The sequence below is a fragment of the Magallana gigas genome, chromosome 5, assembly GCF_963853765.1.
Source record: "Magallana gigas chromosome 5, xbMagGiga1.1, whole genome shotgun sequence".
In the NCBI taxonomy this organism is placed as follows: domain Eukaryota; kingdom Metazoa; phylum Mollusca; class Bivalvia; order Ostreida; family Ostreidae; genus Magallana; species Magallana gigas.
In genome coordinates this window covers 22,890,486-22,903,492 of record NC_088857.1, presented here as the reverse complement: position 1 = coordinate 22,903,492, position 13,007 = coordinate 22,890,486, and the positions used below count along the sequence as shown (strand labels likewise).

The 13,007-nt window shown below is 35.0% G+C and overlaps 1 protein-coding gene across 18 annotated transcripts in view; it reads right to left on the bottom strand.

The window, feature by feature from the left end:
* Positions 1 to 389: 389 nt before the first annotated feature.
* Positions 390 to 13,007, bottom strand: part of LOC105324266 (pleckstrin homology domain-containing family A member 7) — a 33,719-nt gene continuing 21,101 nt past the window's right edge. For 10 of the 18 annotated variants that reach the window (XM_034478627.2, XM_011423420.4, XM_034478629.2 and 7 more), the window contains 12 exons: positions 12,367 to 12,516; positions 12,138 to 12,245; positions 11,763 to 11,934; positions 11,241 to 11,446; positions 10,824 to 10,932; positions 9,546 to 9,653; positions 8,898 to 8,935; positions 8,241 to 8,747; positions 7,741 to 7,821; positions 5,480 to 5,613; positions 3,968 to 4,116; positions 390 to 729 (listed from right to left, as the gene is read on the bottom strand). In XM_034478627.2, coding sequence (XP_034334518.2) covers positions 575 to 729; positions 3,968 to 4,116; positions 5,480 to 5,613; positions 7,741 to 7,821; positions 8,241 to 8,747; positions 8,898 to 8,935; positions 9,546 to 9,653; positions 10,824 to 10,932; positions 11,241 to 11,446; positions 11,763 to 11,934; positions 12,138 to 12,245; positions 12,367 to 12,516 — 1,917 coding nt within the window. In that variant the 3' untranslated portion in view covers positions 390 to 574. Of the gene's footprint in view, positions 730 to 2,821; positions 2,865 to 3,791; positions 3,811 to 3,967; positions 4,117 to 5,479; positions 5,614 to 7,740; positions 7,822 to 8,240; positions 8,748 to 8,897; positions 8,936 to 9,545; positions 9,654 to 10,823; positions 10,933 to 11,240; positions 11,447 to 11,762; positions 11,935 to 12,137; positions 12,246 to 12,366; positions 12,517 to 13,007 lie in introns of all 18 variants that reach the window. The other 8 variants (XM_034478642.2, XM_034478648.2, XM_034478640.2 and 5 more) reach the window with 8 other exon arrangements.

The following is a 13,007-nucleotide window of genomic DNA, read 5'->3' as shown; positions in this document are numbered from 1 at the left end:
AAGGCAGCTAAGCAGTACACAGCTTATATATTACATATAGTACACAGTTTGTTAAAAGCATTTCTTTGGCTCCATTTATCTTTCTTTATCTTGACCAGAACAGTGCATTATAATTTACATTGAAATATTGTATTGAGTGCTGTTAAGTCAAAAAACATGGCCGATTATTGGAGAGGTGCATGACACCACCTCTCTTGTTTAGAAAACACTTTCCCCTCATCTTTCATTAGCACTGTTACTAAAGGCATTTAGAGGCCTTCGTACATTAAACATGTTAAACAGAAAATAAGATTCAAATTAAATTTGAAATGAACATACTCTTCCACATTGTCCTAATTCAGAATACTGCATAGAAAACCCGATATCTTTCTTTTTTTATAGGTAATTGCATAACTGTATCTTGCTCTTACAAACTGCAACAAACTATTTGTGTCCAAGTTCTCGTTACAAATTGCAACTTTTCTATTGCATTTCATTTGTACTAAATTTGATGGTTTTCAAGATCTGTAAGATGGCCCATGTGTACACGTACAAGATTTCTGGTCTGGTACATGTTTTCCTGTCTCCAGTGACCCTATATGTACATGTTTTCCTGCCTGCGGTGATGGGGGGCCAAGTACTCCATACTGCCCATGGTTCGGTCGACCTCTAAGTCGTTTGCATCCAGAACTGGATCAGGGACCTTACTCGGGGACCCAGACCATGTCTTTCTCCGCTTGGCTCGCTCAGCTGTAAAGAAAACCAAGATATTATAAAATATTTTGTTTTAAAAAAACTGTGGTATTTTTATTCTGATTAAAAAATTAAGACATTGAATTCTTTTTCTAACAGTTTTACCACTTTATCAATTTTTATACTTTTTTTACTATTAAAATGTAGGTTATCAATTTGAAATTTATTTTACTAACTTTAGGTATTTTATTTCTTCAATTTTCTCTTCCTCACATCTTTTTTTTTACCTTCTTTAAAAATTCTTTTTTTTTAATTCACTTATTAAAAAAAAATCACTAGAAAGTTTATATAGAAATACTTTTTAAATGGAAATTACTAGTACACCATGAGGTACATTTTACATGTACATACATCTATAAGTTTTAATCAGTAACTAGACAACATTGAGATGGTGACCATTTCAAAGGGTCCCGCTTAAATAATGGACAAAAGGATGAAAAGAATTTCAGAGAATGTTGCTTTTCCTTGACCTAAAACTTTCCAGATGGCATAGGACTTCTAATTCAATCTCTTTACCCTTTAGATACAGGCATTTTTGTTCAATCTGAGCAAGATTAAGCAAATGGGAAATAATCTACCGTCTAAAACTGACTATAAAGAGATTCGCAATGACCTTCACATTGACTTGGTTCAAGTTCACTGCACTCCATTAACCAAACAGCTTCGTTTAAGTAAAGACTTAGCCAAATTGGGCTAAGTGGAGTGTATACATGCTTTTAAAAATGATTTTTGCATGATTTTGATATGACCTTGACACTTGACCTACAACATTTTTTTATATAATTCTGCTATGACCTTCATATTTAACCTTGAAAATTAGTTCAAGATCACTACACACCCTTCACTTAAAAGCTCTCTTTATGTGAAGTATAAGCCAAATAGGGCTAAGTGGAAAGTATATAATTATATATGCCCTGAAAAAAGAATTTTCGCATGGTCACTGCATACCCTTTGGCTGTAGACACTATGTGAGTAAAGTATGAGCCAGATTGAACAAAGGGGAGAGAAGATATGCCCTGGACAAGGATTTTGTATATAATTCTGCTATGACCTTAACCGTAGACCTCAAAACATGGTTCAAAGTCACTGCACACCCTTTGCCCATAGGCACTCTGTGCATGAAGTATGAACCAGATTAGGTCAAGGGGAGAGAAGATATGCTCCAGACAAGCAATATTGGATGGAAAGACGGAGGGAAGGATGGACGGACAGACGGATGGACAGACTGATCACTATAGGGCGTCCACAGAGTGAGGCCCTAATTACTGGTATAAGAAATATTCTTTTACAAATACACACTGTTACATTTTGTTATTTGAATGTTATACAAGTTAGAATCATGCTAATTCAACATGCTTTTATGGCAATAACATTTAAATAATGGTCTTTGCAATTGTTTAATCAAAGAACCAACAAATTTCAGGCAAACAGGGTTAAAAACTCATGCTATCCCATATTTCACTAATAGCATTTTCATCTAAAATTATCTTTTTAATACTCTAAATGCAGCTATAAAGGGAAAAAAAATAGATTCTACATGTATTCATTAAAGAAATCAATGTCCAATGATTTGCTAATAAAATATGTAACAGGATGAACTTTGGTATGGGTATGGTGAGATGATTTTGCAGTTGCTGTGTAAAAACTTGATCAGAGAGCAATGTGAGGAATACAAATCAACTGAGGAAAATAAAGTTAGGAAAATAATAGATTCAAAAAGTTATCATTGTTATCATCCTTCATAAAATTTGAAATTAAAATGCTAGTACAGTGTATATGTATTAACAAACCATTATTTGAAGAAAGTACAAAATGTAAATCCTTCTTAGAACACGTATTTAAGACATCCACAAGAAAAAAGCATAGAAGTATGATGATAAAATTGAGAGTGAATTCTTAAAAAAAATATCTATTCTTAAATTTACATACACACACACTGTAATAATACAGTCCAATTTGATTTTATTACTTATTTGACAGCTACATGAAAATGGTTTTGACAGAGGTCCAAAGTGCTGTAGAGAGACAACAACCAGTGTTAAACAACAAATCAAAACCAATGTTCTATCACCATGTGGCATCACCTTACCTGCTGTGTAAATACTGAGCATCATGTGACTTATTTGCAGATGCTAGAAGAAATTTCATTATGATATTGTCAAAATCAAACCAGAAACTCATTCAAGCATGGTGTTTGATAAATAAAACAAGAGGCCCATGGGCCACATCACTCACCTGAGCAACATCAGACATAATAAAAACCAGCTTTTATATGGGGTCATATATATACAAAATATCTGGACAATGTTGCATAATTGATCCTGTATAGAAAGATTTTTTGGCCCTGGATATTCTTATGTTAATCAATGAGCCCCTTTTGTAACAGGATGATATTATAGCCATATCTCATATTGAGCACTGCAGTTCTCAAGAAGATTTTAAACAACTGTTTATCTATGGGATTTAAACCTACATCAACCTTTGTGAGGCCCAAGAATTCTCCAGGGGCGACCAGGGGCGAAGGTCAAAACAATTTAACAATTTTTAAGAATTAATAATATGTCAATTGAAAATGCTTGCATATAAGTAAAACCATATATTAAAACATCTGAGTTTTTGTGAATAATTTAAAATGATTTATTTGGAAAATTGGACCCCCCCCCCCCCACCCCAACCAATGTGGCTCCAACCTACCACTGATGATTATGATTTTGACCAATTTGAATCTACACTCTCTGAGGTTGCTTTTACTAATGTTACATCTTTTCTGCGCATATTACTTTTTAGGAGACGATTCTTAAAGTTTACAGACAGACAGACAGACAGCCAGATGATGCCGGACAAAAGTGATCAGAAAAGCTAAGTGAGCTTTTAGCTTAGGTGAGCTAAAAAAAGCAACACAGTATGACTCAACCCCAAAACATTAAAGTGAAATTAAAAATATAAATAAATTTCCCATGCTAGCAATGAAAAACTAATACATGTATTGATAAACAAACAATTCAACACACAAAATAGAAATAGGATCAAAGTACACACTAGCTTTACAAGCTAAATACCTTGGATGCTTTGGGAAATCTAATTTTTGCAAAAAACAAAAAAAAGATAATTCTAAAGATATTTCTCCTTAAAAGGTAAAATCATAACCAAATATCATGCATTTGGTTCCCAGACCTAGAAAATTAAATTAAAAAATAAAATTCATCCTATGGAAGAGAGGATGATGGTCACGTACCAGCTGCCTGCCTAGATTTGAGGGTGACCTGTTTGGCCAATTCTTGGCTGACTTCCAGGAGATGAGCTCGCTTGATCTTCTGCTCGTGAGCCTGTTGGTGTATCTCGCCCACCTGGCTGACGTCTGGCTGAGAAAGTGAGTGCTGAACACTGAAAAACACACAGGTACGATACAGTCAAGTCAGTGACAGAACATTGTCTGAACCCACGGTTAATTACATGTCATTCCTCTCTCCATTACCCGAGGGTCCGTTTAAACGCTCTTTCAGTATGTTTTTCTCATGATACCACTGGTTTGGGATAACATTAGTAGAATGCACTTTGAAATTTTCTTTAGGGACACTCCTCAGAATGTTTAGCGTACAACATTTTTTTTTTTGGTGCTAGAGTTCGTTATATTTCCAATGCCATTTCAAAAGCATTGTTCATTTCTCGCTTAGTTTAATGCGGACAATATTTAATGATTTTATAAAAACAGTAAATCAATAGCCTAGTCCACTGAAATGCAATAAAATACCAGTTTCAAAAGAGGAAGAAATTGAGCTAAATTAAGACAAAAATCAAACAAAATATCAACTTCTGACTCTAATAGATGAAAATATTTTAAAATTTACCTGAGGAATTACTTCAATATTTTTAAAGACGAGAAAAAGAAATTGTTAAAACCGTTAAAATCAAACTGTCTATACTTTTATGCGTATCTTTGCCAGACTTTCGATACTGATCGTTTTTTTTATTTATTAAAACAACAGTATGTTTCAATGCGAGTATGGAACAAAGTGTACAGTGTGTAATGATTTCCTTTTTTAGTTTTTACCTTTTAAAGTAAAACACAAATTGTACCAATTTCCTGTGTCTATTGAATCATAAAGACGTTTATGTGGCAGACCGTCATGCTTTGCGACTTATTCACTGGATTGGAGAATCTGTCTGACGCAAATATAGTCACATGCTGAATAATGCTATTCATATAAGGTAGTGTACCCCAACAGAAGAGCTCCACTTCAGTAACGACTAATTTGATTGGATGATATATATGAATATTTGCTCACTATAACGAGCGTTGAAGTTTAAACTGACCCACGGGTAATGGAGAGAGGAACGACACTAATTTATTTCCGACGATGGTGACAGAGGCTCTGTTAAATAACGAAACTAATTAGAATACATATACTGTGGATTAATGTACATGTAGATTTTCCATTTACCCAATAATTTACAAGACTTAGTGAATTTGATGAGTTGTTGAAAACATTATTTAGTACATGTATAAAGTACATGTAATAAAGTGCTGTGAAGAAAAAAGCACCAATTTAGTAAGGCGACAATAGAAATTGCAAGTTCTAAAATTCCGCAATAAAATCTTCCCCAAATCTGCCTTGTAATTGCGATAGAACCACTGGTATTACAGAGATAAAGAAATCAAACATTACAAGTTCAGATCCAGACAGACAGCAGTGTATTATTGACAACACCTAATCTTGACGACACACTCAAGGCCTACGACACTGACCTGGAGTTGGTGAGCAGTCGTTTGATTTTCTCAGCCTTTTCCTCCCGTTTGATCTTCTCTTCCTCCGTGACACTCTCGTCGTCCGAGTCGGGGATGTACCTCTCGGGTATTTCCACTTTATTGGGCACATACAGCTACACACAAAAACAAGCAGTGTCCACAAACTCATTCATCACATGCAGAACAGTTTCCATAACTCTCTGTGATTCTGTTCTCATCTCAAAAACATGCAACTATTTTTAAGGAAGGCAATTAAATCCAATAACAAGCAATTTTCTAAAAACTAAAATTATCAGAAAAATTGAGGTAAGAGAGGGATGTTATTTTTTAGCGAGTTTGCCTATAATTAAATGCTTTAATTGCATAAGAACATTTCACAGGCATGCTGAGTTATAAAAACAGATCATATGAATATACTGTATGTACCATATAATGCATATCAATGAATATGATAGGCTGTATATAATATGTACTCAAGACATGATATCCTTAACATGCTTTCTTTCACTAGTCAAAATGTGCTACATGTATTTACAGTACTGGAAACAGACAGCAAGCACTTCCTAAACAAGAGGCCCATGGGCCAAATTGCTCACCTGAACAAAAGTTGTAACATTCTATTTTGTAGCATATGCCATTTCTATTTTAAACTTTGAACCCCTTTCTGGGGCCCCAGTATTGGTCCATGGTTTATGGTTGGCTTAAACAATTTAGAATATACACTATTTGAGGATTCTTGCATAGAAATCTCACAGACTGTAACACTGTAGTTCTCTAGAAGAAAATTTTTAAACATTTTTATATATATTTCTATGTTAAACTTTGAACCCCTCTTGGGCCCCAGTATTAGCCAAATAGTAACAGCTTTACTAATCTAGAGTTACATTAAATTCTTAAACGATGCTTGCAAAGTAATCTTACATATTGAAGCATTGTAGTTCTCCAGAAGAAGACTTTTAAACATTTTTCCTCTATATAATTCAATGTTAAACTTTGAACCCCTTCTGTGGCCCCAGTAATTGATCAAGGGTCACAGCTTTTATAATTTAGAATCTACACTATTTGAGGATGCTTACTTAATAATCTGACAAACTGAAGCATAGTAGTTCACGAGAAGAATATTTTTAAAAAAATTTCCTATTTACTCTATGTTAAACTTTGAACCCCTCTGTATTAGTCCTGGGGCCACAATTTTACCAATTTAGCGTCTGTAATAGCACGGATGCTTGCATATTAATCCCACAAACTGTTGCACTATATACAGTAGTTCTTGAGAAGATTTTCAAACATGTTCCCTATATATTTCTAGGTTAACTTTGAACCCTGCCTGGGGCCCAAGTATTAGTCTGGGGGTTACGGCCTCCACAACAAGTTGAGGTGCTTGAATAATAATCTCAAAAACTGTAGCATTCTAGTTCTTGAGAAGAAGATTTTTCCCTAAATACTTCTATGTTAAACTTTGATCCCCTTCTGGGGCCCCAGTGTTGGTCCGGGGGCCACGATTTTGACAAATTAGAATCTACAATAGCCAAGGATGTTAGCATAGTAATATCTCTAATTGTTGCATTTTAGTTTGTGAGAAGAACATTTTTTAAACGTGTTTCCTATATATGTTAAACTTTAAACCCGGCCTGGGGCCCAAGTTTTGATCAGTGGGCCACAATTTTTAAATTCTATAATCTTCACTATATATACAAGCTTTTGCATAATTTTTTGCATTTCCTAGGCAGTGGTTCTTGAGAAGAAGATTTCTGAACATTTTTCACATGTAATTCTATGTTAAACTTTGAGCCCCACCTTGGGCCCCAGTTTTGGTCTGTAGGCCACAACTTTTACAATTTAAAATCTACACCATATATACAAACTTTTGTGAAAATATTAAGAATTCTGGTGCAGTGGTTCTTGAGAAGAAGATTTTAACCATTTTTCCTATGTATTTCTATGATAAACTTTGAACCCCACCTGGGGCCCCCGTTTTGATCCGGGGGGTCACAATTTTTACAATTTGAAATCTTCAGCTTATATACAAGGTTTTGTTACAACTTTCGGTTCAGGTGAGCTTAAAATCAGGTTATTTTCATGCTGATTGATTTTCTTAGTCAGTCAAGATAAAATACACAGGTACCCGTAAATACAAGAGATTATTATGTCTTTTACTTTATCATTTTTGCCTCAATGGTTATATTATTAATATAAAAGTAAGTAGCCTTTCCACTATAATTTCACACACCCATTAACATTACAAGATCTAGTACACTTACAATTTCCCTCTCTATGGCCTCTTCATCCAACTGGTGGGGTGTCTTCTGGGAACTCTTGACAATGTCTGGAACCATGTCCATCTATAATCACAGACAAGGAAAGATGAGAAAATCAGTGCAAAGTTATAAGGGTTTCATAAAATAGTAAATAATATGTAAATCATGTGAAAAACCAATTGCATTATAGAACTTTTTTTAATGATTACTGCATTTGAATGCATAATTTTTATATAAGGTAGGTACATATACCAGGATATAATTTCCATTAGAAAGATTACATATCTTCATGCAAAGTCATATACATATATGTATATATGAATTCATAAATGTATAATTACATATTGAGAGCAATTCAAGCATTATTTGGACATGAAGCCGAGATAACATATACAGAAACACTAGCAAATCTAGGCCTGTTGAATGACAAGGAAGACCATTGACTCTCGGTCCGTCGGTTTGGGTCAACCCCCACTCTACCTGTAGTACCAGTGAGGACTTACTCTGTTGGTGATCAGGTCCCCTGCAGCAGTGTTAGGGGAGGTGGGCGTGATGAGAGAGGTCTCTAGCCTGACCGGTTCACTGCTGGAGATGGTCATGTACCGCCCCCTGGGGGTCCGCTTCACATTGAACATCCCCGTGGAACTGTGAGCACTGCCTGTCATGGATCGGTTCGTGTGGTTCGCTTCATCATTGAACGGTGGCTGGACTATGATTCGAGTGGCTTTGACCACACCATCCCTGCTGGGCTGGTGAAATGAGCTGCTATTGATGGAGACAGTGACTGGGGATTCCACATGAGTAACAGGGGAAGGGGTGTGAGATTGCAGGTGGAAGGGTACGAAAGGTCGCGGCCCCATCAGATGGAGGCTAGAAGAGCGCCGTGAGGATGGAGCAGAGGAAGGATTGCTAGGCAACACAGAGGACCAGGGTTTGCTTGAATTTACCGGAGGCAGATTCTCATATACTGGGTGGTTACCAGCAGAGTTAGCTGTTTGTGGCTCTACAGCCTAGAAAGCACAAAATATCATTTATTTATACAAGTCATTACAGTTCTTTTGATTTTCTTTTGATCCAGTTATAAAGAATTAGTTATGTACATATGCATTTCCATGTAAATGTGTTATTCTCAGTTTTTTGATACACAATCTGGTTTTTACCTGGTCACTTGACTCTCCTTTATGATTCCAGGAGGGGTCTGTGATAAAAAAAAAAGAAGGAAAAAAAAACCTATTATAAAAGCTGTTACTGGACTTGCATATAAATAATAAATATATGAATATGTATGTATAATTTTCCTTTTATATAAAATATACAGATAATACAACATTCCTCTTTATTTTTTTCTGTTATAGTATAAAGAATTAAACACATAACAAATTGAAGATAATAAATGTCATAAACATCAACAACTCAATGCGATATCAATTCATGAACACAGGGTACATGTATATTAAATCGATTTCTAGTAAATAAAATACGGTATGTTAATAAATTAAAAATGTGAAATTTTAAGAATTAGTTACTAATGGGTGATCTAGGAACATTCCGTGTAAAGTGCTGTTTCCAAATAAGGCATAACAATAAAAAGAGAATAATAAAAAAAATGCTGACAAAATAAATGTGAATAATAATGAGATGCAAATCAGTCTTCACTCAGCAAAGCTAGCAATTAATTTCACTGCAAATCGGAAAATCTGGCAAGTACTGCTTCTTTTAAAAGAGATTGTCAACCCCCTCCTCCCAATTGACCCAAATCAGAAAAGACAATGCCGTCTCTATGGCGACATGATGACATCATAACTGACCAGGGCTAAAATCCTCCCGACGAGTTTTGTGATTTTCTTTGCGCTGTTCAGATTGCCGCTTCACGTCTCTAACAGTTAACACTTTGGATTTCTCTTTGGGAATAATACCTGTAAATTCAAAGCGTCAAGGATATTTACATGTATCCATTTTTTCCCCAAAAGGAAATTGCCCTCTAAGCAGTCTACAAGCAGAAATGCCTTCCCTGAATGTTTTGTTTTCAGAATATATAGTGCTAAATACTGTTTAAAAATTCTGAAGATTACAGTTAAGAAAATTTGTGAAGAATAAAATTCAAACAGTCTGCCTATCTTACAATGAAATTGTTGATGTTTAAAAGCTACTGTATACAGGGTTATTTTTGCCCTTCTACATTTGCAAATGGTTTTGCCCTGTCCTGAATTTTCCCAAGCACAGTTAGAAAATAAATGCTCTTTCTAAATAACACAGTTATTTAAAAGTTGTTTTGAATTTGCTCCGTGTTTAATTGGTCCAGGTCATTAAATTTGCCAGCTGATGAGGGCGAAAGGGATGAAACGAGGGCATATATTTTTCTGCATACAGTTATCCTTCATCTTTTATCAATTAAATTTTAACAAAGACAATAAAAACTTTCGGTGCAGACAAATTGTTTGGATTTTTTTTTTTTGGTGACCTAAACAATCATTATATGAAAATGCCAAATGTCAAAGCTGTTTATATCAAATATGCATTAATTTTGCCAAAATATTAAATGAAATTCAGAACAAACAAAATCATGCTATTAAAACTATAAAACAAACAACCTGCTATTATATAATAATTCTAAAATCTTTCCAGCTTTTCATATATTATATGTACCGGTATTCCTAATTAAAGCTCTCTTAATACATAAGTAATATGTAGATAAATATATATATAGTGATTGTCCTCCAAATATTTACAATGTATATAATTTATGCATACAGATATAGACTTTTTATCAAAATGACCAATCTCCTTGAATGTCTATGACAAAATTGTCTTTGATAACAAAGAGAATACCAATTCAAATTTTATCCTGAAAACATACTGGCTTGGCAGATAGTACATGTATGTTATATGTTAATAATAAAACATTTTCAAATCTAAACTGGATTAAAAAAAAAAAGAAACTAATAAATGTTAGAAACATTTTTTATAAAAAAATGTTATATTCTCCACAATGCATTGTTTCCCATGGTGCAACCTTGTAGTGGTGTTCTATAATCAAAACTAGCTACCAATAGCACCAACCATATCTGCCACCCAGTTTCACATACCAAAGAAGCGCTTGGTGTTTTCATCGGCCTCGGAGATGTCCCACTGGCTCTCGGGGCCGTCTAAAGGTGCACCTCCTGGGGAGAGAGAGGAGCCCTCCAGGGAAACATTCTGTTCAATCAAAATCAGTAACATGTTTTTCATTTTTCTTCTTTAATTTCCACAAATATGCAGTTTTCATATCTGTATTCTTTACAAAATATGTACATGTAGTGTTGATTTCATTACAAAATGTTCATCTCCCCCCCCCCAAAAAAAACCAATTGACCAGAAAAACTAGTGTACATACAGGGTTATTTTCACCCCGTGTAATTTTCGCCCTTGTACACTTGCAAACGGGGGTTACATTTTGCCCCGTCTTGAATTCGCCCAGGCACAGTTGTGTTTTTAAATAAATATCTTTAGCACAAAACTCTTACATTCTGGGCAACTAGGGTTTCAAATCTGGCTGAGTCAGTGTCGTTGTTCTTCAGTGGGTAGCCGGCGCCCCGGGGCAGTGAGTTGTAGCTGTGGAGCACCTGCTGGACCTGGGACAGGTCCTTGGAGTCCCCAGTGTCAAGGTCAGTTTCCAGATACATGCTGGGCAGTTTCTCCACCGCATTGTTTCTGTTTGTTTTGGGTGCCTCTATAAATATGAAGATCAAATGCATATCTTTATTATTTTATTTCCTCTCATTAGGTTTATTTCATTTGCCAAGGTAGATTAAATTAGATTTTTAATTTTTTTGGGGTAATTTTCTACCCACTTAATTATGAGATGTCATTTCTTTAATCTCAATATCCCACACACTAAATTTATTCAACCTTTCTCAGATTTGTCCAGAAGGCTTTCAAGTCTTCCATACAAAGTGCAAATTCATTCTTTTTTTTAACAATAGCCCCCTTTCAAATAAAAAAGGATTAACAAATTATCCAATTCACAAAACTCTAATTTATCTCACCTTTTTCTGATTTTTCCAGCATGTTTTCTAGTCCCCCTCCTGAGGACAGTCGGCGGAAGCGTTTCATGGCCTCTGACAGCTCGGCCTGCTGCTCTGTCAGTCCCGCCATCATGTCCTGTACTCGGGCCAGATCCTTCTCCATCTTCACTTTGTTCTTGTAGTTCTCTTCAGACTATGTAAAGAAAAATTAAAGTCCCAAAATCTGCATCTCTTATATTTACTACTGAGTCTATCAATAGACATGTTTCATCATTACATAAAAGTGCATCGATTTGGGTAATGGCATAATAAAAGACTTCATATAACTTATCATTAACTCAAAAACTACCGGTATAGGTAAACATTATCACATTAACAATCAAACATGGTATATACCAGAGATGGCGCACTCTTGCTACGATTAAGTTCTCCATGAACCTTTGACCTCAAAAGAGCCACCTCATGTTCCACTTTATTGTTCTCTGCCGTTGTTTCTTCCAGTTCCTATGGTTAAATAAATAAAAAAAGCTCAATAAAACCTGTAATTTTTAAATTCAAATTATATGCACTCATTCAATGTAAATCTTGGTTTACATGGCTACATGTACAGCCTGTAGAATCTGACCTTGGAAGCCTGTGCCAGAAACTGCATGATTCGGGAGTGTTCTTTCTCTATCATCCTCTGCTGTCGGAGGAAATTGTCGAGTTCGCGAGGGTTGTCTCGACTCATGTCTTGTTGTCTGAGGATTCCTTGTAAAGCCAACTCCAGCATGTCCTGTTTAATGAACAGATACTTATATTATCATAAATGTGTACAAAAAAAACCATATTTAAATCTTAATTTACATTAAATTTCTAGGATTATTCAATATCTAAAATATGATATTTACATTTAGAGTATACTTCCCCTTATGTTTGCAATGGAGATTTGTGACATTCAATGTTCAATAATACACATCTAACCTGATCATGGTGTATACCGTAAGCACAATTAAATGTCATCAAGCATATTTAATTAGGTACTGTGGTTTCATCAATATTCGTTGAATACCAATTTTCGTGGATTTCGTTGTTAAGTTGATCCACGAAATTAAATGTTCATTGTAGTTCAATTTCAAATAACATTTTGTATTGATAGGATCATTGGCCACGAAATTACGTATCCTTGAAACTATGGTTTTCATAAAATCCACGAAAATTGATACCCACGAAAATTAATGAAACCACAGTACATTATTGTTAAATTTATTGAACCGTTCAACATAC